The sequence below is a fragment of the Coffea arabica genome, chromosome 6e, assembly GCF_036785885.1.
Source record: "Coffea arabica cultivar ET-39 chromosome 6e, Coffea Arabica ET-39 HiFi, whole genome shotgun sequence".
NCBI classification, from domain to species: domain Eukaryota; kingdom Viridiplantae; phylum Streptophyta; class Magnoliopsida; order Gentianales; family Rubiaceae; genus Coffea; species Coffea arabica.
The window spans coordinates 10,801,742-10,825,553 of NC_092321.1; the positions used below are offsets into that span (position 1 = coordinate 10,801,742).

The 23,812-nt window shown below is 38.1% G+C and overlaps 4 protein-coding genes across 6 annotated transcripts; 2 read left to right on the top strand and 2 right to left on the bottom strand.

Moving 5' to 3' along the window:
* The first annotated feature begins 547 nt into the window (after nucleotides 1-547).
* LOC113696416 (putative glucose-6-phosphate 1-epimerase) lies at nucleotides 548-6,919 on the top strand. Of its 2 annotated transcripts, none has more exons than XM_027215837.2 (9): nucleotides 548-922; nucleotides 2,585-2,659; nucleotides 4,735-4,791; nucleotides 4,874-5,034; nucleotides 5,157-5,297; nucleotides 5,538-5,640; nucleotides 5,723-5,822; nucleotides 6,315-6,562; nucleotides 6,714-6,919. In XM_027215837.2, exons 1-8 carry the CDS (start codon nucleotides 692-694, stop codon nucleotides 6,527-6,529), a joined length of 1,083 nt encoding a protein of 360 aa, XP_027071638.1. In that variant the 5' UTR covers nucleotides 548-691; the 3' UTR covers nucleotides 6,530-6,562; nucleotides 6,714-6,919. The 2 variants fall into 2 exon arrangements, with proteins under 2 accessions (XP_027071638.1, XP_071911320.1); XM_072055219.1 differs by lacking the exon at nucleotides 6,714-6,919 and adding an exon at nucleotides 6,186-6,211 and having other exon boundaries at nucleotides 6,315-6,414.
* A 2,756-nt stretch (nucleotides 6,920-9,675) lies between these two features.
* Nucleotides 9,676-11,646, top strand: LOC113695638 (peroxidase 16-like). The gene is made up of 4 exons (XM_027214762.2): nucleotides 9,676-10,121; nucleotides 10,305-10,502; nucleotides 10,632-10,797; nucleotides 11,088-11,646. Exons 1-4 carry the CDS (start codon nucleotides 9,912-9,914, stop codon nucleotides 11,492-11,494), a joined length of 981 nt encoding a protein of 326 aa, XP_027070563.1. The 5' UTR covers nucleotides 9,676-9,911; the 3' UTR covers nucleotides 11,495-11,646.
* A 1,912-nt stretch (nucleotides 11,647-13,558) lies between these two features.
* Nucleotides 13,559-16,593, bottom strand: LOC113695365 (uncharacterized). Of its 2 annotated transcripts, XM_027214424.2 has the most exons (3): nucleotides 16,042-16,593; nucleotides 14,766-15,004; nucleotides 13,559-14,323 (listed from the first exon to the last, which is right to left on the bottom strand). In XM_027214424.2, the coding sequence occupies exons 2-3, from the start codon at nucleotides 15,000-15,002 to the stop codon at nucleotides 13,682-13,684; spliced, it is 879 nt and encodes a 292-aa protein (XP_027070225.1). In that variant the 5' UTR covers nucleotides 15,003-15,004; nucleotides 16,042-16,593; the 3' UTR covers nucleotides 13,559-13,681. The 2 variants fall into 2 exon arrangements, with proteins under 2 accessions (XP_027070225.1, XP_027070224.1); XM_027214423.2 differs by lacking the exon at nucleotides 16,042-16,593 and having other exon boundaries at nucleotides 14,766-15,972.
* Nucleotides 16,594-19,085: 2,492 nt separating this feature from the next.
* On the bottom strand, nucleotides 19,086-23,789 carry LOC113695304 (protein WHAT'S THIS FACTOR 1 homolog, chloroplastic). The gene is made up of 3 exons (XM_072055220.1): nucleotides 22,048-23,789; nucleotides 20,770-20,851; nucleotides 19,086-19,752 (listed from the first exon to the last, which is right to left on the bottom strand). Exon 1 carries the CDS (start codon nucleotides 23,434-23,436, stop codon nucleotides 22,066-22,068), a length of 1,371 nt encoding a protein of 456 aa, XP_071911321.1. The 5' UTR covers nucleotides 23,437-23,789; the 3' UTR covers nucleotides 19,086-19,752; nucleotides 20,770-20,851; nucleotides 22,048-22,065.
* Nucleotides 23,790-23,812: the final 23 nt, after the last annotated feature.

Genomic DNA, 23,812 nt, shown 5'->3' on the forward strand with positions numbered 1-23,812 from the left:
CCGTCCTAATTTAGTAAATGTCTTCTTTTTGTCCTTTTTTCTTGGTAGTTTTGAAACCTCTAGCACCAAAGTGAAGACAATTGAGGGAAAAGGAAAAAAAAAGGGGAAAAAAAATTAATGAATGTTTGATGGTGCTCATAGAATGGAGTAGATAAGAAAAGGGCTTGTAGGTAATTCCACACAAATATGATACTACTTGTAATTAATTAAATAAACTCCTTAATTACCATAGAAAGAATCGGTGAGTATCATATTATTTTGGATAAACGAAAAAGAAGATTCATTTGCTTAACCCTCCACTTCTCCTCCCCACCCCCCATTTTCCCCCACTTGCTCCAGCCTCACCCAGGCTTGCTTTTGCTTAGTAACTACACTAGTAGTAGGAGCACTTCACTTTCTCCACCAATCCCATTTCCATTTTCCCCTTCTCTCCCAGCCCCGAGACCCCCCAGAGAATTCTTGACACAAAAGTTAAAACAAACCCAAAAGGGGAAAATGAAAATAAATACTAGTAGTACTAGTACCATCAATTAAAACTCTAATGCTCATTCCATTTAATCCATCCATCAGTTAAACGAGTTTAAATTGGAGAAAAGATATAGGAAAAAGAAAAAAAGATCCAGCTTACAGGGAAAGAAGCAAAGGTGCTTGGAAATCTGTCAATCTAGTACTAGTGCTATATTTGTACTAAATGTCTTCGACGCCACCAACGACCATGCCGCCGGCGTCTACCGCACCGGCTGCAGTGGCGGTGCCGGCAACGGCGGCGGCTACTACGACGACGACGACGACCACCGCCACCACCCCCAGTGGGGCGGGACCTGCCTTGACTGCGCCTGAGAGGGTCCCAGTGGAGCGGTCTAAAGGGATCAATGGCCTTGATAAAATCGTCCTCCGGGAAGTCCGCGGCAGCTCCGCTGAGGTAAAGTTTAACTCTAACTCTTCATTTCATTTCTGCTTTTGTAATTCATTTTTGTGAAGAGCCCATTTCGTGACGTAATTCTGCGATTTTTTAACGTGTTTGTCTCGATTCGCTGCCTTTTTTGTCTTATTGGGTGGAGTTACTGAGTACATGAATCTTCTGGGCAATTACTTGCTCCCGAAATGTTAGATTGAGCGAATATCCAAATGAGTTTTGGATCTTTTTCATTTTCGATTACCTCTTTTGTTATGGTAATTGATAGGTTGCTGCTTGGATCCAATGAAAATGGATCTGATCATGTTATAAAGATGACTGCTCTGTGGAGATCCAATGGAAAAGAGTTGCCCATGATGTAATTTTAAGAAATTGCGAGGTTCGTCAGGTTTTGGTCGAGTAGGAATATCATGTGGATGATCTTCCGAGCTGATTGAAGTTAAAATAACTACTATGGTCATTGTTGTGATTTACATCTTTTAATCTTGGAAGAGAAATCAAAGTAGAAAGGGAATAAATTGGAATTCCTTTTCTTGGCTTCAGACTTGAGAGTGAGATTACTAAATGGCATAATTGGCAAAATATATTCAGCACTGCAGTTTTCTTTTTCACTTGAGCAGTTCAGTCTATGTGTAGTTCATTGTAGCAGTCCAGGATTGGTTATTAAATCAATAATATCTGAACAAAAAATGATGCTACTTTCTTTCATTATCCCTTTTTGGTGGATGATTTTACTGAATTTGAATGAATTGCCTGAGTGGTGCAGTGATTGAATTTGTCACGTTTGTTTCTAAGGATACAACATGTAGATTGTAGACCATAGGCTTGGCAGAAGGCTTGGTATGAAATGTGAATGGTGTTATATGCATCTTGTGTAGGAATTACACGTCTTTGTAATCTATATGAAAGATGTTTGCTATCCAACAATACCTTTAAATCAAATAAGGAAGAGATGTAATGGAGCTGGAAGCATTGATTCAGCTTCAGAATTTACATATCTGATTTGTTAAATTGAATATTTGTATGCTTTACATGGATCCATGAACCAAGGTTATTTTGGAATTAAAAGTGGACATAACTTTTGTTACACCAAAAATATCTCTCACGCTTTATTTATAAACAGAAGCATAGGTTAGCAAGTGAAAGCAGACAGCTGCAAAATGATACAAAGTCATGGGGTTCAATAGTACAATATGAATAGATACCGATTTCCTTTTGGCTTGGCATTCAAGCCTTTTTGTGGACATGAAAACTGATTCTGGTTTCATGCTTATCGTGTCCTAGGACTAACTCAATTTGAATCTATTTGAAGCCTGTTTAGATTCAAGTTAAGTTTAGAATGTAATTTGGGTTGTTATCTAGGATGCTAATGATTGACTAATTAATTTATGTTTGACATGAGAACCTAAGTAAAATATAGAACAATGGAGTTCTGGATGGATCTTTTGGTAGAAACCTAATGCTATAGGATAATGAGCTAATACAATCCCCTTGAGAAGTGAGAATAAGTCTTTGTCCAAATCAAATAGGGACCATCTTATAACTCATAAATATGTACATATTTTGTTTAGGATATGTTTTTCGTTCTGAGCTCTCAAATATCTGTAATTCAATGGAGCATCATGAGGATGGTTGCACGCTTTTCAAAAATTTTGTGCTGCTTTACAGGTGTATCTGTATGGGGGTCACGTGACATCTTGGAAGAATGACCATGGAGAGGAGTTGCTCTTTCTCAGTAGCAAGGTAATTTTACTGGGTTCATTCTTTGAACTTTGTCTATTAAAATGCTTCCTCCTATAAGAACCTGTTTATGGACAAGATGTGTATGCCGATCCTATATTTGGAATGCATGTTAGATGCCAATTGCTTAGCATCAAAGTTATTAGGTGGAAGTTGGCCTGCTTTCTATTATGGAGCACTCAGTTGAACTTAGTTATCAGGTTTGAATGACTTTGTTTTTGAGAATGTGGTTTGCTCGGTTCTCCCAATATGTAGCATGTCAAGGTTCTATTGAACTCTCATCCTTTTCTGTCCTGGTTAATCTCATTTAAAATCAAAGTGTTGTGATTTGCCACCAGTATTTTAGTAAGCTTACTCCATAGTTTGCTTACTAGCTGGAAAAGTGACAAAAATTAATTTTTTTCATGTTCATTTTTATTGGTGGTTAAAAATTCTTTCAGTTGGATTCTCTTCTTTGAAAAATCACCAATTGGAACTACATATGTGCTAAAAAAGTTATGTAGTCTACCCTGTGTGAAAGTAGTTGACAAGCTTGAATTGGTGATGATGAGGACACAATCTGTTTATCATCAGGGATTTTTATTTTTATTTTATTTTGGCCATAATAAGTGGAGAATGAGGAGGTTGGCTAGATGCTTTGCCTGACATGAATAATGGTCCAGTAAGCACCGGTGCCTACTTCGTGCTATTCTATTTCTGGAGTGGATTATGGGTAATTAATTTTCACGAAAAAATTTCGGATAAATTTCTTGCTTATAGAATGACAACTTAAGAATTTGGTCAGCTGTTCAAGCATAAGGGCAAAAGATATTTGTATTAGGGCAAAAATACTGCTTCAGTCTGAAATATGCTTGCTTGAGGACTGGAGATCAGGGAAATCACGTGGGCTGCTTGATGAAGAGTTTTGCTGGACTTTATGCAAGCATCACTAGTATGTTAACAGTCAAAAGCAAAAAGCTTCTAGATTTTTTGATGCTTTTGCGAAAATACATTTGGAGATTAAGGGGCTGGTCTTGTGCTTTGAGCAAGCACATAACTAACAGCCTAATTTGTTGTGGTTTTGTGATAGTGAGTGTTGGTTGAAAACTGGGTAGCAAAATGATTCTTGGGATCAAAAGTGTTAGGAATGAGTCTGGATGTGGCTCTACTGGTATAACAATAGTATTTTGTGCTTTACACTTAACGGTTGGTAACTGAAGAGAAGGGAAGGTCGTGAGCCTGTTAGTTTCTGTCATAAAAAAGCAGCCTGAGCTATTAAGACAAGCTACAGTTTTGGAGAGGAAAATGATTTAGGTGTGTATATAGGGGCTAGAGCTTTATAAACACTTGCAGTTACTTGTTAGGAATATCTTGGTGATCTAGTTGTCTGTGCACTAAGTTGTTGGACTTTCATGTGTGTTGAAAGATGTACTGTAATGAGACAAGTCAAACAAATCTCATTTGGTGACCCATGGTTTTGCTCATGTTGAGAGATGGTTGAAGATTTGAAAAGAGAGGTGCAAATGAAAAAAATCATTATTAAGCCAAAGTTTGTTAATGATTGTGATACTTGTTTTTTCTCCCCATATGCAGATGATGGTAGTGTAATGTTTGGTTTCTCTGCAGCTGTTCTGTCAGTTTGTTTGGTAGCTAGTCTTTTTGTGTATCTTTGGCCCCTAAGAAAGTCTTAGAGAGACATAGTATGCTCATCATGACAGGGATTCTCATCCATGCTTATGATGGGTAAGTAAGAAAATGTGCACCATGACATGTATTTGCATCAGGAAAATTCCTTGTTTTGGCATGTACTCGTCTGCTTTCAGAGTTAAACGGTGGTAGCATCCATCACTTTCAATGTTAAAAACAGTGGTAGCACAGATCAAATATACAAATTCACCAACTTTCCATAATGGTCTTCTTGACTCTCTCCAGATCCATTTTTGATGATTGAATCATGGATTTCTTGTTTTTTTAAATCCCTTGTCAAGAGCTTGAGATTTGAAGTAATTATGCTGTTTTGCTGCAACATTTTGAACAATTTGGACCCATTTAATTGTTATTGTGTTTCATTATATTTGACTTTCTTTACACATCGCCAGGCTATATTCAAACCTCCAAAGGCCATTCGTGGAGGCATTCCAATATGCTTCCCTCAAGTATGTAATTCTTAGACCATTTGTTTCCAGTTTTGTGTGGTTACTTTTAACCCCGGTTATAAGGAAAACTTGGTGTCAGCAGTTCTCGAATCTTGGCTTTCTGGAGCAGCATGGATTTGCTAGAAACAGGTTTTGGACCATTGATACTGACCCCCCTCCTTTTCCAACTGGCACCCCTCCTAAGGCTTTCGTTGACTTGATTCTTAAGCCTACTGATGAAGACTTGAAGATTTGGCCTCAAAGGTGCAGAGTTGGAAGTAACTTTTATTATTGGTTTCTATTGATATTGTCTATTGGATTAAGCTTACTATTATACTTTCTGCTGATTCTGGTAAACATGTCTTTTTTTGTATTTTATTTTACAGTTTTGAGTTTCGCTTGAGGATTAGTTTGTCACCTGCCGGTGACTTGATGTTGACATCTCGCATCAGAAATACCAACTCTGATGGGAAGCCCTTCACCTTTGCATTTGCATATCACACCTATTTCTCAGTTTCAGATATCAGGTGAACCATGAAGTTGGCTTATATGTTTTCTTGATTACCTTGTCAACTGCATTTGGGATCTTCAGTTGTTTCTACTTTCTGAGTGGCGTGGTTCTGAGTTCTGCACTGTTCATGGAAATTTTGATTTGGCTTTTGAAGCTTTCCTTGTCAAGTGTTTACCCCAAAATTGGAAGAGTAACTGATTGATGCGACGTTCTGCTGTGAAAGCATGATGGATTCACCCCTTGTTTCTCATTGCAGTGAAGTTCGTGTTGAAGGATTGGAGACTCTGGATTATCTTGATAGTTTGCAGAATAAGGAACGATTTACTGAACAAGGGGATGCAATAACTTTTGAATCTGAAGTAAGTTTCAAGATATTTTTGCAGTTCTTTCCTGCACCTGCATTATTAAATACTCTTAAACTCCGTTATACATGTTGATTAGGTGGACAAGATCTACCTTGGAACACCTACAAAGATTGCAATCCTGGATCATGAAAAGAAAAGAACATTTGTCTTGCGTAAAGATGGACTTCCTGATGCTGGTAAGATTGAAAGTTTTCATCTTCTTGTAGATTCTAATTTTGTGCATTGAAACCTAGCTAATTTTCTTGATTCTCTACTCACTGGAAAAGATTTAGTTTCTAAGGATCCAACTCTAAGTTAGTGTCAAATTGTTTTTGTTGCAAGTGATGTTCTGGACATTCCTTCTTTCTTCAGAGTCAATAATCCAAAATGCCTAGTACGTACAAGAAGAGTCCCCACACAGTTTATTGCTATAGTTATTTTCAATATATAGGCTTTCTATAAAACTGTTTTGCTGTTTTGGTTATAGCACCTGACATTGCATCAGGGGCTGCATGCTACTGAAGTGTATTAGTGTTTTTTTTTTTTTGGATGTTTTGCAGAGTTTGTGTTCTTATAAACTTTCAAGGTTGAGAATTCTCGCATTACAACCCCCCACGCTAATCCGATGTTCTGGTCTTTTTCTGGGAAAGTAATTAGCTGTTGCATCTTTGTGGATTTTCTTTGTACAGTGGTGTGGAATCCTTGGGAGAAGAAAGCCAAGGCAATGGCTGATTTTGGGGACGAGGAATACAAGCATATGCTATGTGTGGAGGCGGCTGCTGTTGAAAAGCCAATCACTTTAAAGCCTGGTGAGGAGTGGAGAGGAAGGCAAGAGCTTTCTGCTGTTCCTTCAAGTTACTGCAGTGGGCAACTTGATCCTCGGAGAGTTCTTCAGGGCAGCTAAAAAATGGGTTGTGCTAATTCATATGATGTACAGGTATGCACCAACGTTTTCATTCGGCTTTATCATTCATATCAAGTTGTTGGTTGAGACACAAATCTGCGCTTTGAGATGATTATCATAGGAATCTTAATTTCCATTGACAATCACTGTTCCTTACCTCCAATAGAAAATCTGATTGTTGCAGGTGCTGAGTTGAAGTATACTGTTGGGAGTGCAATGGCTACCTCTGTCCCAGACTCTTTCCTGTGTTATCCTTGGTTAATTTTGTTTACCTTGGGTAGGAGGTTAGAGAAACTGTCTAATAATCTTTTGAGTATTTGGATACGAGACTGTTTGGATGCCAATCCTGTTATATATTTAGGAAAGGCAGCAAGTCGGGTCCTTGCGTAATCAGGGGTGTCTGAACTCTAACCTGATTATTTATATTTTTACCAAACTCTTGAGTTGGGACCCGATTGGATGAAGCTATTATCATTCATGAATTTAGCTGCTTTTGAGTAGGGTTGTATCTATTTGCACGCTGAGGAACTTATGTCAAGCAGCGTAGAAATTTGACTGCATCAAATCGGGCTTTTAAATTGAGATATTGAAGAGGTGCAGAAAATAATAATGTGTATATATTATTGTGAACCCATTCAAATGTGACAAAATGACAAAGGGCATGTCATCTCCATTGTCCAGTAAGAATAGTTAAAAATTACAACAATCCTCGTTCTGCGCCTCAAGTACGTGACCGACATTTGCCTCTTCATCATCATGCTAAATGGCAAGAAAAGAAAGGATGTAGATAGAATATTGGGCTCCTTTCATTTGGAAGAAAAGAAAGGAAATGGAATGATTTTATCAACTTGAAATGTCTCGTGTTTCTTTCTTTCATTCTCAATTATTAGTTGTATGTTTTTATCTACTGCGCTATAGAAAGTGTAAATTTTGGGACATTTATATGATTTTACTGTTAATTTTGCTAGACCTGAGGGTTTGCATGACTCACAAGACATAATTATTATTAATAGTTAAATTTAGCAAAATGAATATTATGCTGCTATATTTTCTCTTTTTTCCTCCCCTAAAACTCCCAAACGAGCCAAAATACAATCCTAACCCTTTCTCTTCTTTTCTCGCCTAAACTCCAAACTAGGCATAATTTTTCAATGCATGAATGGCAGTGCATTCTTAGTAGAAGCATATATGTCCATGAAGCCATCCATACTGGTCAGATTGCCATGTTTAGACTTTTAGATGAGAAATGCAGCGGTCCCTGTGCTGCTATCTGTCATGTAGACCTATTCTCCTCCTGGTGGCAATGCTAATCCAAATTGTAGTTTTCTTCTCTCCTCTCTCAATTCGGTGGACTTAGACAGATGATTTGACAAAAAAAGAAGAAGAAGAAAATACTACTGTCGTCGGTCCTGTCCTGAAGATTGAAAATCTAGGAACATTAATTTGTCTTGTGTTTTCTTGAAAATCATCTTTGTGGGCATTAGTCAGAAAAATCTAAAGCCTAAACTGCTATGAAATCAACTATGGTTGGGTTAAATCAATCCAAGCTGTACAGGTACAAATCAATGGTATATCTAGAGTTTCATAAGTATTGTAAAAGTAAATACATGGTGAAATTTGAGAATCAAGGGGATAGATAGATTGACTGACGTATGTGCGGGCCCATCTCAAGTTAAAATTGACAGATGGATTTAACTCAATTGTTCCACGACAAATAAAAGCATGCAAAGTATTGAACTCTGTCTAATCTTTTTGATACTTTTTTACTATAATATACTATCAGTGAAAAGTTTCAATTATTTGTGCATTGATTGCTAACGAATCCACATGGAGTGGCATATAATAATATTAACTAGTGCTGTTACATGCGTAGACGATAACTGTCAAACACGTGAATACGAGAAATGCCCTTTATTTAGTACTCCATCCATTTTTGTATAACTGACGTTTAAGAAATTTGCTCTTAAGTACTTTTATCCGTCGTTTTACTATCCCCATGCAGCATTAATTATTTTTTCACAATTTTACCCTTTTATCTCTCTTTTCCAATACAGGGTTCTTAATTACTACTCCTAGTTAGTTTGCATTGCTTTTGACCTAGTAAAACAGCACCATTTAGTACTCTAGTGAGAGAAAACATGGGTGAATTGGATAATTAATAAGGGTACAAAAGGAAAGTAGTGTATAGATTTAAACAATGAAAAACTTTTCTTAATTGGTGTGCAAAACCTTAAACATCAGTTATAAAAAAAGGGAGGGAGTAGTATATATATACTCCAGCAACCAAAACATTAATGTAACTATCTATTCTCGTACCCATATGTTTCTGTGCCTGCCCTTCATCATTTGATGGACAGGTACCACAATATCGTTGCCCTTCTTTTCTCAAAATCTTTATTATTGTGTCGCCAAAAGGGATCCCAGTCATACGAACATGGTATTTCTCAAAAAAAATTTCCTTTCAATAATGGTGGTATCTCATAGGAAGTTATAAGCAGTAGCTGAAACTTGCTTGTTCAAAAGAACATTTTGTCATCACTTAGTAACTACTAGTACACAATAATATTTGCTAATTCAACCAATTTAGTTAGTAATAATAAGAGTCGGCTGCCAACATTGGCAAGGAGAGAGCTACCGAGTTCTTTACATTGAACTACGTCTAATAAAGTAAAGTGCGTTTGATTTTATCCATTTCAAATTCTACCTTGAGCCTAATTATGTACTACTCCACCTCAATTATGAAAGCAAGCAGCAATTTTTGATACTTGTTTATAAAAATAAAAAAAAAAGGAGTTGTAAACGATTAATTGGTTGGCTATCTCCGTCAGGAATGCAAAGAACTTGTATGGTAGTACCCTACCCCACTTCACTTCTCTGGGTTGGAGTAGGAACAAGGAAGTAATAGGGAAAGCACACTCTTGATGGGACTTTCCATAGTCCATTATTTGAGCCTGTTTTGTTCTCTTCCATGCAGACTCCTGCTCGTGATTTATACTTGTGTTGAAAATCGAGACACTCGTGGTTCATGCACCGGCACGTAAACAAAGTCCAATCATTCTTCCTTTTCGCAAACATACCTGTCAACCTTTTTCTACAGAAGAAAAGATCAGCAAGTAGTGATATATCCACCCACCAATTCTTAAATGGCACCTCCTCACCACAGCCTTAATCCCAGCAGACATGATCAATCAGGAAGTGGCCAGACTGTATCTGCCTCAATCTCTCCGCATTATTATCATTTTTATTATTATATATAAACAGCTGCAGCTCTCCTTCTTTTATGATTGATTCCTAATGCATTATATATACACATCTTCTTCATCAATAACCAATGCTTATTAATTAGAAATATATATTGATTTACTGGTGCAAAACAAAAAGAATGCCTAACAAAAGCTTGTCTGCTTTGCTTCTTTCTCTCTTTATTATAATTTTTACAACAGCTTCTGCTCAACTCACTACCAACTTCTATCGCAATACGTGCCCAAATGTGGAAGCCCTTGTCCGCAATGCCGTCCAAACGAAGTTCAGGCAGACCTTCACTACTGCTCCGGCAACTCTCAGACTCTATTTTCACGATTGCTTTGTCAGGGTACGTACGTGTAGATTCCATTCATAATTCATTAGCTGATCACTTTACTAGTTTCAACTTTTTTTTTCCCTCTCACTTTTTTGGCCCGCATCAATTATTACGCGCGGACGAGTGCTTTTTTCTGCAGGGCTGAAGTTGATGCTTGATTTTGTGATAAATTTTGGTTTTGACATCTGTGTACAGGGTTGCGATGCTTCGATTATGATTGCATCGCCTAATAACAGCGCCGAAAAGGATCACCCCGACAATCTTTCGCTCGCCGGAGATGGATTTGACACCGTTGTCAAAGCCAAAGCAGCTGTAGATAGCGACCCTCGGTGCAAAAACAGAGTTTCATGTGCAGACGTACTGGCTTTGGCTGCCCGTGAAGTCGTTTCCTTGGTATGATTATTCCTAAATTTGAAGCAGTAGGACGCAAGCATCGCTTGATAACAAGCTTCTCATTGTTAATCAAAACGAGCAGAATTGTGATTTGTGAATGAATAATCTTGATTTTGTTTAATTATGCAGGCTGGGGGACCATTTTATCCGGTCGAATTGGGACGACGTGATGGGAGAATATCTACCATTGCCAGTGTACAACATAGGCTTCCGCCGCCGAACTTTAATCTGGACCAGCTCAATGCCTTGTTTTCTAGTCATGGTCTAGACCAAACTGATATGATTGCTTTATCAGGTAACAAATAGAAGCCAGCATTACTATCATTGTTCTGATTCATATGTTTCCTGGAAATCTTGAAATAGATTGCTTCGTCTTCTTCTTCTGAAGCCACCAATGATCCTTGAATTTTTTTTTTATTCTTTTTTTTTTTTGGGGGAAATCCCCTGATAATTTGATTTCCAAATATTTTAATCCTCCTTGCAAGAATCAATTAACAAAATTTTGACTTTGCTTCCCTAGTAGATTAACGTATTTTTTCTTCATAACATCCATGGTTAATTTATCAATTTGTTGATTTGTTGCAGGTGCACATACAATTGGATTCTCCCACTGCAGCAGATTCTCCAAGCGCATATACAGTTTTACTCCTCAAACAAGAATTGACCCAACACTGAATCTGCAATACGCCATGCAGCTAAGGCAAATGTGCCCAACCAACGTCGACTCAAGAATTGCCATCGACATGGATCCGACCACCCCTAATACTTTTGACAATGCTTATTACCAAAATCTTCAGCAAGGAAAGGGCTTGTTCACCTCTGATCAAGCATTGTTTACGGATAATCGGTCGAAGACCACCGTCAACCAATTTGCGTCCAACAAAGCTGCTTTCCAGCAAGCTTTTATCACAGCCATCACCAAGCTGGGCCGCGTTGGAGTCTTGACTGGGAATCAGGGTGAGATCAGACGTGACTGCACAAGGCCAAACTGATTAATCCAAGAGCTCCCACATTTCCATGGACAGAAATTAGTCTTTCAGTGTGAAGTATAGCTAATTCTTTATTTGTTTGTGAGGCTGTGAACCCTGTAAAACTTTTTCTTCGACAAGGAAGTAAATTCCTTTTTGTGTGGTTTTCATTGCAATTTCAAGAATTTAAGAAATGTAAAGAGCAAAAATGAGTTTGGCTATAAGCAACAAGAACAGGACAAACTTTCTTAGAATCAGAAGAGTTCTTGCAAGGAGATAAGCGGATACAAAGAAAAGAAATATGGGAGCTGTAAGTACTAGAGAGAGTAACAGAAAACATAAGCAAGGGAGCATAATTTCCAGTGCAATCAAGTCTAAAAATGCAGAGAAGGGAAGAGGTCAAGTTTAAGTGTGAGTTGAGGATACAAGAGGTTTATATGCATAACTAGGAAACCAGGATTTTACACGTACGTGAGATTGCAGTAGTAATATAGTAGTAGCATGGCAGCCTGAAAAGTGATGCTTGGTAGCACTTAAGAACAGGAATTGTGTGATCTACTAGTCTTTCAATTCATCATATTAGTGTGATTGTGCATAGGTTTTTTTTTTTTCACTTTGTATGCTTTATACGGTTGTCTATCATACTTGCTACAGAGGGCTGTTTTTCCTTTTGCCTTTGAATTTCTTTCTTCTGTTGTTTTATTATATTAGGAAGGGGAGAATGCATGGATTGCATAGTGAAGATCAAAACGCTTGCCAGTGAAATTACTCGAGTGAAAAAAGACTTTTTTTTTTTATATAAAAATAAAGATATACGTTCTCTTTTTTAAAGAATATAATCTCATTGAGTAAATTTATTTTGTTCTCCTTGCGTATAGTATAGAATTTGACTTGAAATGAAGTTATCAAGCAAATAATAGACGATAAATCGCAATTTAGAAGCTCCATTTGAACGTAAAATACTCCTAGAAGTTACCAAGGCCTGTAAGTAACTATTTTTTCCAATTTCTACCATATTCTGCGATATCTCCTCTTTAAAAGGGGCTAAACTTCCTCAGGAAGAAAGGGGGAAAAAGGAAAGAGAACGCAAGTTTTACTGGCATTGAACATTCTAATCAGTGCTTGTCCAAAGATTCTACAGTGCTGTCAATTCAATCTAACCAGCTTGATAGTTTCAAAGAATCACAAGGAGAGCCAAACATGGAATGGAACCAGTGACAACGCCATGTCCAGACTCAGGAAGTTTTCCTCTGCAGGAAACCAACACAAGGACGTGGCACCAGTGACCGGATCCTCACCATGGCTAATGTGCTGGGGTGAAAAGGCTCATGTCCATGCCTGATGAGTTGACTATTTCCAGCAGTGATTCTTTAGAGGATTGGGCGGAGATTGGCTTGCCTGCCAAGGCAAATAGTGAAAGCAGAATGTGGTTGTTTGGATTTTACTTTTTAGCGAGCGATGCGCGAATTTGGAGAAGGAGGCATTTAAGTTGTCGCAAGGGAATTCGTTGACATACCCGTATGTCAAGAAAGCGATTGCTAAAAAACATGCTGGCACTGAAAGGTGGTACTATGATTTTGTTAAGGGGTCGTTTGAAATTTGGGTCTCAAATTTAACCTGTTTCCATCTATTTCCTACGCTGTCAGCGCTTCTAAGTTCATGTAATAGTAGCATACATCGAATAATTTTTCTAGCTTTGATCATGTCAATTGTCGTGAACACTTTGTCCTAATCATGAAAAGTCTTCGTTTTTTGCTGAAAAGGGGACTACCTGCAGGAAATTTACCTTTACCTATGTTTTTAGAGTATGGATGGGGAGAATCCGGACACTTTAAAAATCCGAATGTCTTTGGTGCATCAATGTCTTGTTCTATTGACTTTGGCACTTTTCGGATGTTTGCATGTAGATGGAGGGATGCGGATTCGGTATATTCTTATGAATGACTTGAGGTAGCTAGTTTGACTGCACGATAAAAGTGTCGTGTAATATGATGGCCACTTTTACAGGGAAAACGAGGCAAAATTGTTTTCTTAAATCATCCAGGTTGCTACCTGATTTGAGTAAGAAATATGGCTGGCTTTCAATGATTTGAGTGTCAATGGTCTTTTTTATTGCAAGTATTTTGATCAGGTGAAGATTCAGTTTCAAGAGCTGTTCCTAGGATTCTAACTAAGTGTTAAACAAAATGTGACAGAACAATAAGCAAAATATTATGTTCTGTTCAAACTCAGATCTTGGAAAAGCCAATGGGATGTTGTTGCATTAGTATTTTGGTTCGGTGTGGCACTCGAACTGCTTAAAGCAGGGCTGGGGTCATCAGAATCTTCCCTTTTCTCTGTTTTTACAATTGCAGCAGAACAGAGCTCTTTGCCACTATAATTCGAATCTGACCCCCCTAATTCTAGGCTGCATGGATTATTCCGGCTGTTCGATCTCTTTTTACTCTTGCTACACCCAATGCTGAGAGTCAGCTCCACATCTATTTCTTCATCTGATCCATCCATGCTTGCCTTATTACTCGTTGAAAGCCCGTACCTATTAGGCCTTTGTTGATCCTGTTCAGTGGGCTGAATGCTAGTTGAGGGACCTTCCTCAGCAACCCTTTCGAGGTTGAATAGTTTTGGCATTCTCAGGCTCTCCCCGCAACTGCTAGCACTCCTTTCTGCTGAACCATATGTCAATCCATGTACAGGGAGATTGGACCTGATATCTTGCATTTGTTTTTGGCAAATTAAAAATTGAGAACTGCTAGGATCCTTTCCTGCTAACGGACCTTGTTTATACGTCATCTCTTTCTTTAGCTCATACATCAACTTCATTTGGAGATTATACAGCCGGTGAAGCTCTCTTACCTGCAAGTTTAGTTTTTTTTTTTAAGCTAAAATCAGTTCCAACTCTGTACCATCTCATGAATTGTGCAGCATATCTCTAGGAACCCAAGATAATACTTGGAATTACTTAATCAAAGTCAATGCAAGCTAACCATGAACTTCTGAAAAAAATATTGCAAGGAAACGTGATTTTGTTCTCATACAGTGTAGGGGGCAAAGAGTAGCTGGCTCTTGCATGTTTCAAATACTATATTGCTGATGAGATCTGAAAACCAATAAACTATTGCAGAAAACAAGCACATCTTGAAGAGGTTGAATTCATCAAGATTCTTTTGGTTTTTATTAATCCCTTTAGCCGAAGGTATCAATTTTGGAAAATGCGTAGCTAAAGTTATGGAGAGAATAAATTTGAAAACTCTGGTGTAGAAGAAGATCAAGGGCTTAGCAAGGATGAGAAAAGCACCTGTCTTTGAAAGATATCTTCATGCAATAGCATTGTCTTCTTGATGGACTCTATCTTCTGTAAATCGAACATCTCATGATCCATAGAGTGCTTAAAATGATGCAGAGCACTTTCCTCTGATTGCCCCCTTGCACCAGTTTCTCGGGAGTATCCCCAGTCGCTGTTTTGATTTACAGCAAGTGAGTTGTTTGAAGCAGTAGCTAATGGGTTTATTGCATATTGGAATTTGGTTGCCATCCCTGTAAATCATTTAGGTCATCAAAGAATCAGAGCAATAAGTGTATAAGCTTCTAAAAAAAGGGAGGGTTTGAGGATGACATGCTGATTGTAGAAATATGCTGATAATGAGAAATGCAAGTGGAGATGGAGTTGTTTCGTTGCATCTCTCTCTTTTGTAAGTTCTTTGTGGCCTCTTTCCTCTGCTCCCCCACAAAAAATGCCTTTTTGAAGATGGTAATACAACCATGGCTTTGAAGAGTCGGAATATTACTAAAGTAGGAGATATTTGAGAATGCTCTTTGGGTCCAGTAATTGATGAGTATGATGAAATCCACTATATGAACGTGGAGACAAGGCCTAGAAACCTCCAACCACCAAACACCAAATGGAACGTATGATCATCATGCAAAATGGCACGCATTTGAAGAAGTCAAATTAGACTGCGACACTTTTTCTTCTCGGTTGGACATATGGATTTTGCTTATTCTGCAAGGGTCATACGCTACAGGCCCTTGAGAAACCCATACTTAATTCAAATTGCTTCCCCCCTACGAACCTCCAAGTGTTCATATTACATAACACCAGCTGTAAAGATGCAGAGAAATGCTGGAGTTGAAGAGAATTGATGACCCTAATTAACTTCTCATGCTATACATTGGCTATCTTCCCCTGGATTCATATGTGCTGTGTACCATATTTATGCTGAAGATGGGATCTCACCAAATTCTGATGAAGTAAATCATTCACAATTCACAAACAAAACTCTAGTAGTTAGTCTTATTACCACACATATCCAAGACTAGCCATTCCTATTTATGCCTAAATCATTATCCACGGAGAAGAATGAAGATGGCGCAAAAGCATTCCAAGAACTATATGATTTTGCATTGGAATTTGAGAATTCAGACACAACTATACGATTTGAAGCTTCCAGAAAAAGAAAGTCCAAAACTTGAAATGGTTTGCACAGAATAAAGCTGCAAAATTTTCTTTTTCCTGAAACAATCCTGAGATCAGAAGTTTCCGAAGTACACATGCATTGGATAGAATAACGTACCTGGAATAAAAAGGAAGCGGATCGCTCTATCAGTAAAAGTGTCATTGAAGACATTCCACTCTCATGCCACTGCTTTTAAAGCGCAAAAACAAACTACGACCAATGAATCCAACCACTTCAAATATTAGTGCGACCATCCAAATTGAGCACTGATCGAAACATCTCAAGACTCAACAACTCATTTCTTTAAAACATGATGGACGATGGAATCAAAGTGCCCTCTGGAGTAAACAGATGGTTATGAATCACCAACAGCAACAATCCCTTTATTATTCTGAGGCCAATGTCAAAAACCTTGCTTTTCTGTTCTCTTCTTCTCTTCCTCAGAGAAAAAACAAAGCAGTTTTCACTAATAAAATCCTAATCATGGGCTCTTAATAATTCACAATGACAGGCTGTAGGGTGTGTGTGCATGTGTTTGTGTTGAGAGATTGTGGGAGAGAAAGAGCTGTTGCAAGCATTACCATTTAACCATAATTTTATGCTTTCAATTGTAGTATTCTACTTTGTGTTGTGTGTGTGTGTGTTTTTGTGTTCGTGAGGATGTGTTAATATTTTATGTGTTTTTCCTTATTCTATATATGTTGGAAGATCAAAAAGGGGAGGGCCCATAAAAGAATCAAAAAGGATAAACAGTTTTCTCGTATATGCTAGGTTACCAACAACAAATGGCATTCCTTGGACGTATGCAAATGAAGTTACAGGCCCTGTGAACAAGATATTCCATGCAGGTCCTGCTGGATATGAGGATTTTTTGTGGAAGAGAGAAAAAGTTGGTGCTTCTTTGTCACATCCAGAATGGCATGGAATCCATCTCTTTCTCCTTTTTCTTTTTTTCCCTTCTTTATTTTTACACTTTGAACCTTTTCTTATTGATCCCAATTTTGTGGGAAAATCCTATATCATGCTCTTCGCTGTTGTATCCGTACCTGACAAATCATTGAATTTTTCGAGGTACGCACTTGAGTTTTATGTTATTTTTCCTTTTATTTTGTTCCCCTCCTCCTTTGGCAATTGGCTAAAGATTACATTAATTACAGTTGATTAGCTACATAGGTGGTATCATTTGAAAATTTCTTTCGAGTGGCCATATGGTGGACAGTACAAAAAAAACAACCGGGATCGGTCAGATTTGTGATCAAACAGGGATTTACTTAATTGAGCGGCGCCATAATTTAGCCCTTCCTGAAAAATGTTTGAATGAAGCCTTAGAACGATAGGCATGAATTTTCTTCTTTCTTTCCAAGTAAAAGAAAAGAAGAAAAAGAAACATGGATGAACGTAAAAAGTTGACCGCATTCAATGTCTGTGATCGATCCTAAGATGCCTAATTAAAATGATATGATTACTTTATCATGGTAGATCCTTGAAATGTGCTGATTTAAATGATAAAAGCAGAATTAGAGAAGCCCTCCCCCTCCCTCAGGCTCAAGAGTTAGCTTGACAAAGACAGGAGAGAATCAAGTTAATATTTAGAAAGGGAAAGGTTGGTGCACTGATCCTGATCCTGATCCTGATCCAACCCCTTGCGATACAATTAAAGAATACTACATCGAGATTGGAGATGAGGATAGATAAACTTTGCTTTGGATCGCTTTCCTCCAAAAGCTGAAGGTCCAAATCATAGCTGTCCCAGATTATTTAGAAAGAAAAATAAAAACAATGTATTTGCTTCGTACCATATTTCAATTCTTATCTACGAAATTCTGCACCCCACATACATCCAAATGATTCAACACCATGAAGCAACTATCCTCCTAAAGATTTTTATTCTAAGGAAGCATGCAATGCATCTTCTGGCCTAACTTTCATATCTTCCTGTTTTGACATGGGACCATCGGCATTCCCCCTCTCACACATATGCTCGCACGCGCACGCACACACATTCTACCCTTCCAAAACCCCACCACTGGCCCTGGCCCGAATTTGGGGCATGAAGTGGGATTGGTAGGTCATAGGTTGTACATGTGTACCAACAATGTAGTTTCTTGATGTTGATATGCATAATGTGTCGAGGTAACAAACACTACGAGCACAAGATATGAAGAAATAATGTCAGGAATTACTAATTCCTAGATCAAGCAGGAACTTTAGCACACAACATGATACATGTCATACACTACAATGAAGGAAGAGGCGCATTATGGAAGTGTACGACACATAATCTTGTGTTTGATAGGCATTGAAGATAGAAAGAGGACAATACTGGTATGAACCAAGACTGTTTCTGAATTGGAAGATGAGAGCTCCAATTTTTTACCTCTATTATGAGTATTATCATGTGTGTGTGTGGGAGGAGGGGGGGGGGGAGAAAGAAGTAATATTCACGAACCTCTTCAATTCAAGCTTCAAAGGAGGTCTTTTCCAGCAAGCGACATTTGTACTTGTGTGTCCGTTCCCATTTGATGGTCAACCATTGTGCCAAGTCGTTTGTTTCCAGGCCATCTCTGACGCCCTTCCCCGTTTCGGGATGATCTTTGGCTAGGCCTATAATGCCTTCCATTTCGATGTTTTTGAGTGTCGGGCTGTTGGCAAAGAAACCGACATAAAGGGATTCTTGTTCTTGAACCCGTTGGGGGAAGCGAAGAACTTATGCACCATTGAATTGAGAAACTCCAAAGAGTCGTAATTTACCATCTTATGTGATACAAACTTTATCAATTGCTCGCATCCAGCTCTAATTCGAAATGGAGCACACTACCTTAATCAGATCACAAAGTTACGCAAATTTGTTGAATTTCACACTCATTGGGCCGTATGTTACTACCGTACAAATCAATAGGACAATAGGAAACTCCAGTCTCAGAAAAAACATCTCCCATATTTAGTTCTGATTTGCACCTTGCTTGTGCCATTACGTGTATTTTCCTTAATCATCTTCTTCAGAGTTAAACAGCTCCTAATGTCTACCCATAAGGCATTTCTTGAAGTAAGAAAGTAAATAATCACTTTCTTGATTGTAATTTATGTGCGGGTCAAAACAATCCAACGTTATAGCAACGTTAAAGGGCAGAATCTGCCGACCCAGACCCAAACTCGCCAAATTGCTTTAACCAAGAGGAATATATATATATATATATGCACCCAAACCTATACGACTTTGAATACAAAGTGTGCGTCATCCTACTACAATATTGTGTGATTCATAGGATTAATAGGTTAAAAGAATTAATACACACAGAACAAGGCCCAAGAAAATATGGAGGCCTTGAGTTGATTCGGTTGAATCCCCACTCCGTTGACGTCTACTCTCAAGGTCAAAGCCATTAATGACAAGCAAAATAATAAATCTCTATGCAACTCACACACTCTCCAGAGCCAGAAATTGAAAACACTACGCCATCTATTTCTTCGTCTACGGTTTTTGTGGTGGTTGTGTGTGTGTGTGTGCGTGCGGGTTGGGGGTTTCTTTGGGTGGGGGGGGGGGGGGGGGGATTGTTTTGAGGATTTGCAATGTGTACTTCTAGTTTGGACTCCTGGACACCAACCAAAACTACCGAGATTCTCTTCCCTACGGACTTCTGAGCTAAAAGTTACAAAAGCTGGAGGCCAATTAAGACCCAAGGACGGAGCTAAATGGTAACATATTAAAGCTGAGGTGAGTAATTTCTCAGCCTGAGTCGGCAACTTGCAACAACATTGCCTTTTGAAGTCCTGTGCGTCTCATACCCTGCACCATATAGTCTCCTCTCGTGGATTCAGCACTTTACCCTGGAAATTTCACCGTTTAGTACTATTACAGAGATACAAAAACAAGACTATACTCTACGTGAGTATATATCCTGGAGAAACTAGCGCACACACAACTCCTCTGCCAGCACACACCCATATGGAAATCCAGGAAAACAGGCAGCAGAATCTATTGCAATCACACGACAAGAAAGTGGAACAGATGAATGACTCATGACAATCAGGTCCAAGGGTAGATACTTTTAGGTGCTCATGCTTTCCAAGTCAGATAAGAAAAGAGTAACAGATGAGATAGAATATTCATATCCCTCTCTCTTAATTAACAAAATAATTTGGTGTAGGGCAAGGAAGGGGAGGAAATGTTGAAATTGCATGGGTAAGCAAAAAGGCAGCTTAAGCATATAAAATTGTTCAAAGAAATCATTCTGTGACATCAAAGTGATTTCCGATTAATGATGTAAAAATAACCTGTTCCTGGAGATGAAAAAAAAATTAAAGAAAACCAATCCATAACAGCATTTATCAAATAACTGTATCTTAATATAAGCTCCTGTTTGCAAAGAAGATGTCTTTCTTGGGGTTAGATGCATCCTAATTCGACAAAAGTTCATATATATCCGGACATAACAAGTCACTTGGTTAGAAATTATCTTTGAGTCAAAAAGTTAGACATTTCGAACAGTAAAGCAAGCGTCTGTACACTTCCAGTACTTTTATGCATTCCTACACAGACTACATAACACCTTGCCACTGCAAGCTCCTCCAATTACTACTAGAGTGATAGAAGAATAAACATTACCAGAAAACAGTCCACACTATATGCTTTAATAAGTGCAGGCAAGCAAAGTGGCAACTTTTATGCACAAAACAGCACTTGTTATTTTATGCTATAGCTGAAAAGAAAGATTAGCGAGAACAAAGAAGATAATTATGAGCACTGAGGTCAAAAGTACCTGAAATCATATATTTATGAAATTAAAAAATGTGATGGCAAAAGAATTAAATAAGAAAATATTAACTTTTCTGCAAAGAGAGTACCATTGAATAATGCAGTTGACTGTTCTCCATTCACGGTCATTTCATCATTTTAACAACCTTAAAGTTCCTGAGTGAACAATTCCTAAAAACAAAAGAGAAAAGATCAGAACCCTTCCTCAGATTGGGAAAAATACTTCAAATACATAGCAAGTGTGAACATCATAAAGAAGGGATTACACAGGATTGAAACTTGAAATCTAACATTGAGTCTAGCTTTGGAGGATCATGACAAGGTAAGTTTATGACCTTCTATAAGATTGATTTTTTATCTTCGAGTTGTCATTCTCCTTGTGAGAAAGATTATAAACATACCACTATCTTCTCATAAATCTCTTCTTCTTTTAATTGATTCCTTTAATAACAAGAGTCTGGGAGATAATATTTTCCATAAGCACCGAAAAATAGGAAAGCAAGTATGTTCAAATTTTTAGTACAATAAGAATCTCAAGAAAACCTTCCACTTGAAAAGTGAACAAAGTAAGTTATCAACTAACAAACCAAAAATGTTCAGCTTGAAAAAGAAGCAAAACCACGGAAGAAGTGATTGAGCTAGTGCTGCCTAGTGCTTTACTCTATAGCCCCCACCTTAATAACATTCAAGAAAGTTGCTCAATGTTCATCATCTGACAATGTCTCCCGATTCTTAAGTACATAGCTCGAAGTTGCCTATGGAAATTGTTACTATAAAATTCACAACATTTTATGAATGGGCATCTCTTGTAACATGGTGTTTGTATTCAGCCTGTCCACAACTTCAATTCAAATTAAAATCACTGGAAACAACACTTATCTGGCAGATAAAGGATTCATCAGTCAAAATTTTTCCCATTTTCCATTGCGTATCATGACATTGTCACTTGTTGTCCTGTTCTCATCTGCCGTGTCTTCTAGATTTGTTTCGATTAGGATTTAGAATATTGGATCCTGACACTATTTGGCAGATTTTATTTTCTGCACGTTTATTAGAAAAAGCCCAAAATAGGATTGCTTCAGTAATGCCAACAAAGCCGAAAAGCCAAATTCAGGTGTGTGCAATGTTTTTGAAACTATAAAGAAATAAAACTTGCAGGTCTCTCCAAGAGTAGTATTCTCTGTGTCATTATTCATCTTGCTTTCAACCTTTGCTATTTTCAAAATCTGTCGACACATATTACATGGAAAAGCTTCCTCACATGCATCAAGTAGTTGAAGAATGCACGATCAAAGAAGTGATAAAAATGTGTTTTCCAATGTGATTTCTTTAGCCAAACAAAAATATAGTAAAAAAAAATAAGAAACCTATAAACTCGTGAAGTTTCAGTCCTGGTATGCCGCATAAATCTCTTCAATCTCCATCTCTGAACTGTCTGCAGGTGAAGCATCCTCTAGATTACCCATGGTCTCCTCCTGTTCATGATCCAACAAGATACTGTCATTCTCAGACTCACTCTCAAACAGGTCCTTATCATCTATATCATGTAAAACTTCAACAGTCCCAATTCTCTTCTTTTTCTTTCTGTAATCTATAAGTCCATTGACTTTTTCCCTCCAAACAACCAAGGGATGCTTTTCTATCAATTCTGAACCTTCATAGGCCTCATTGAGAAAGACACTAAACCTCCTCCCCCTCTCCGAAACATAAAAGATACCAAAATGCTTCAGCAACAATCGCATCAACTTTTGAGGCATCACAAATTCTCTTCTAAAGTGTGTCAAATGATCAGTTACCACCCTCTTTTCAGTTGTAAAACTCAGTAGCTCATGCATAACTGCCACAGCCCTCTTATCAAATTCTTGTGAGCCAGCTTTCAGATCTCTAGCATCTGCATACGGAGACAAATATTCTCTCTTCTGAAAATTCCCAATTTGTGGATAATATCGTGACAAGACCTTTTTATAATTAGGAGGAAACTTCATAGGAAACGACAGCGAAAGCAGCCCTGGAACGTGATCGCCACCACTCAACTCCTCAACCATCCCTGACTTCTTCTCCAATTCTGTTATTGCCCAACTAGACTTCCACTCAACAAGTTCCAAATATTCCCCCTCATCATACGGTTTAAACGGCCGCACGACTCTAAAATTTTCAGGATATCTATGCACCCAACGGCTCCTAAAATCCACTGGCAACCCTATATCCCTCCTAAAATGTGCAATCTTCTCCAATGGAAGTCGTTTATCTACTGACATCATCAACATCCTAGTAACATATTCAGCAGCCTTATCGCTATTCTCCTCAATAATTCTTCCCTCTTCCTCCACTAATTCCTCAGCCATTTTCGTCATCCCACACCACAAGACCCCTCTCTGATCCTTGTACAGCTCGAAAAGCTTAGGCGATTTCCGAAGAAAAGCTGATAGTTTATGGGGTTTAGGGAGGTTAATTTGCCTTCTGTACCTATCTAAACTTTTAATGGGCACGATTTGTTCAGGCTCTTGCTTTAAAATTTCAAAGAAAAATAGAATCTTGGACAGTACTTTGTGCTTTTCCAGAGCCACCTCAAGATCATGGACACGTTTTCTCTTGCTCCTCTCTTGAACCCTTTTGCTGGTAGTCATCAATCGCCATTGTAAGTAGCGAAATGCATTATCATTACTATTGAACGTAACCTCATTCACAAATGGCAGGCGTAAATACAATAAAAATTGTCTTAAAAGAGCTTTGCTTCTAACACCTCGGTGGGGCATTACATCAAACAGAAAAGAGACAAACCAGACACGCAGATGAAGGAGCGGTCTTACGGAAGAATGATGATGTTTGTGGAAGTCCAATGACTTCTTCACTCAGAGGAAGTGCCCTTTTCTGCCTCTTTTTCTTTCAATCTTCTGGGAACACCATTATTGGCGTCTTAGTAGAAACCAATCTCATGCGTTTATCCACTGCCTTTCATGTCTTGTTTTGGGAAATTGGGATAACCTTTGATTAATTACCTAAATAAGTTGGAAATTTGGATCCGGTGCGGGCATGCTCCAATCCAGATAATGCAGTTCAACTTAAGATTAAAAAAATTTGGCACAAAGAAACGAGTTTCACTAAATAACAAATGTAAAATTGTACCTTAAT

Coding starts and splice junctions, on each gene's coding strand:
- LOC113695638 (XM_027214762.2), top strand. CDS start 9,912: ATGCCTAACAAAAGCTTGTCTGCTTTGCTTCTTTCTCTCTTTATTATA. Junction 10,122..10,304: donor TTCACGATTGCTTTGTCAGG/GTACGTACGTGT, acceptor ATCTGTGTACAG/GGTTGCGATGCTTCGATTAT. Junction 10,503..10,631: donor CCCGTGAAGTCGTTTCCTTG/GTATGATTATTC, acceptor TTAATTATGCAG/GCTGGGGGACCATTTTATCC.
- LOC113695365 (XM_027214424.2), bottom strand. CDS start 15,002: ATGGCAACCAAATTCCAATATGCAATAAACCCATTAGCTACTGCTTCA. Junction 14,324..14,765: donor AAGATATCTTTCAAAGACAG/GTGCTTTTCTCA, acceptor CTAAACTTGCAG/GTAAGAGAGCTTCACCGGCT.
- LOC113696416 (XM_027215837.2), top strand. CDS start 692: ATGTCTTCGACGCCACCAACGACCATGCCGCCGGCGTCTACCGCACCG. Junction 5,298..5,537: donor TTCTCAGTTTCAGATATCAG/GTGAACCATGAA, acceptor TTCTCATTGCAG/TGAAGTTCGTGTTGAAGGAT. Junction 5,641..5,722: donor CAATAACTTTTGAATCTGAA/GTAAGTTTCAAG, acceptor CATGTTGATTAG/GTGGACAAGATCTACCTTGG.
- LOC113695304 (XM_072055220.1), bottom strand. CDS start 23,436: ATGCCCCACCGAGGTGTTAGAAGCAAAGCTCTTTTAAGACAATTTTTA.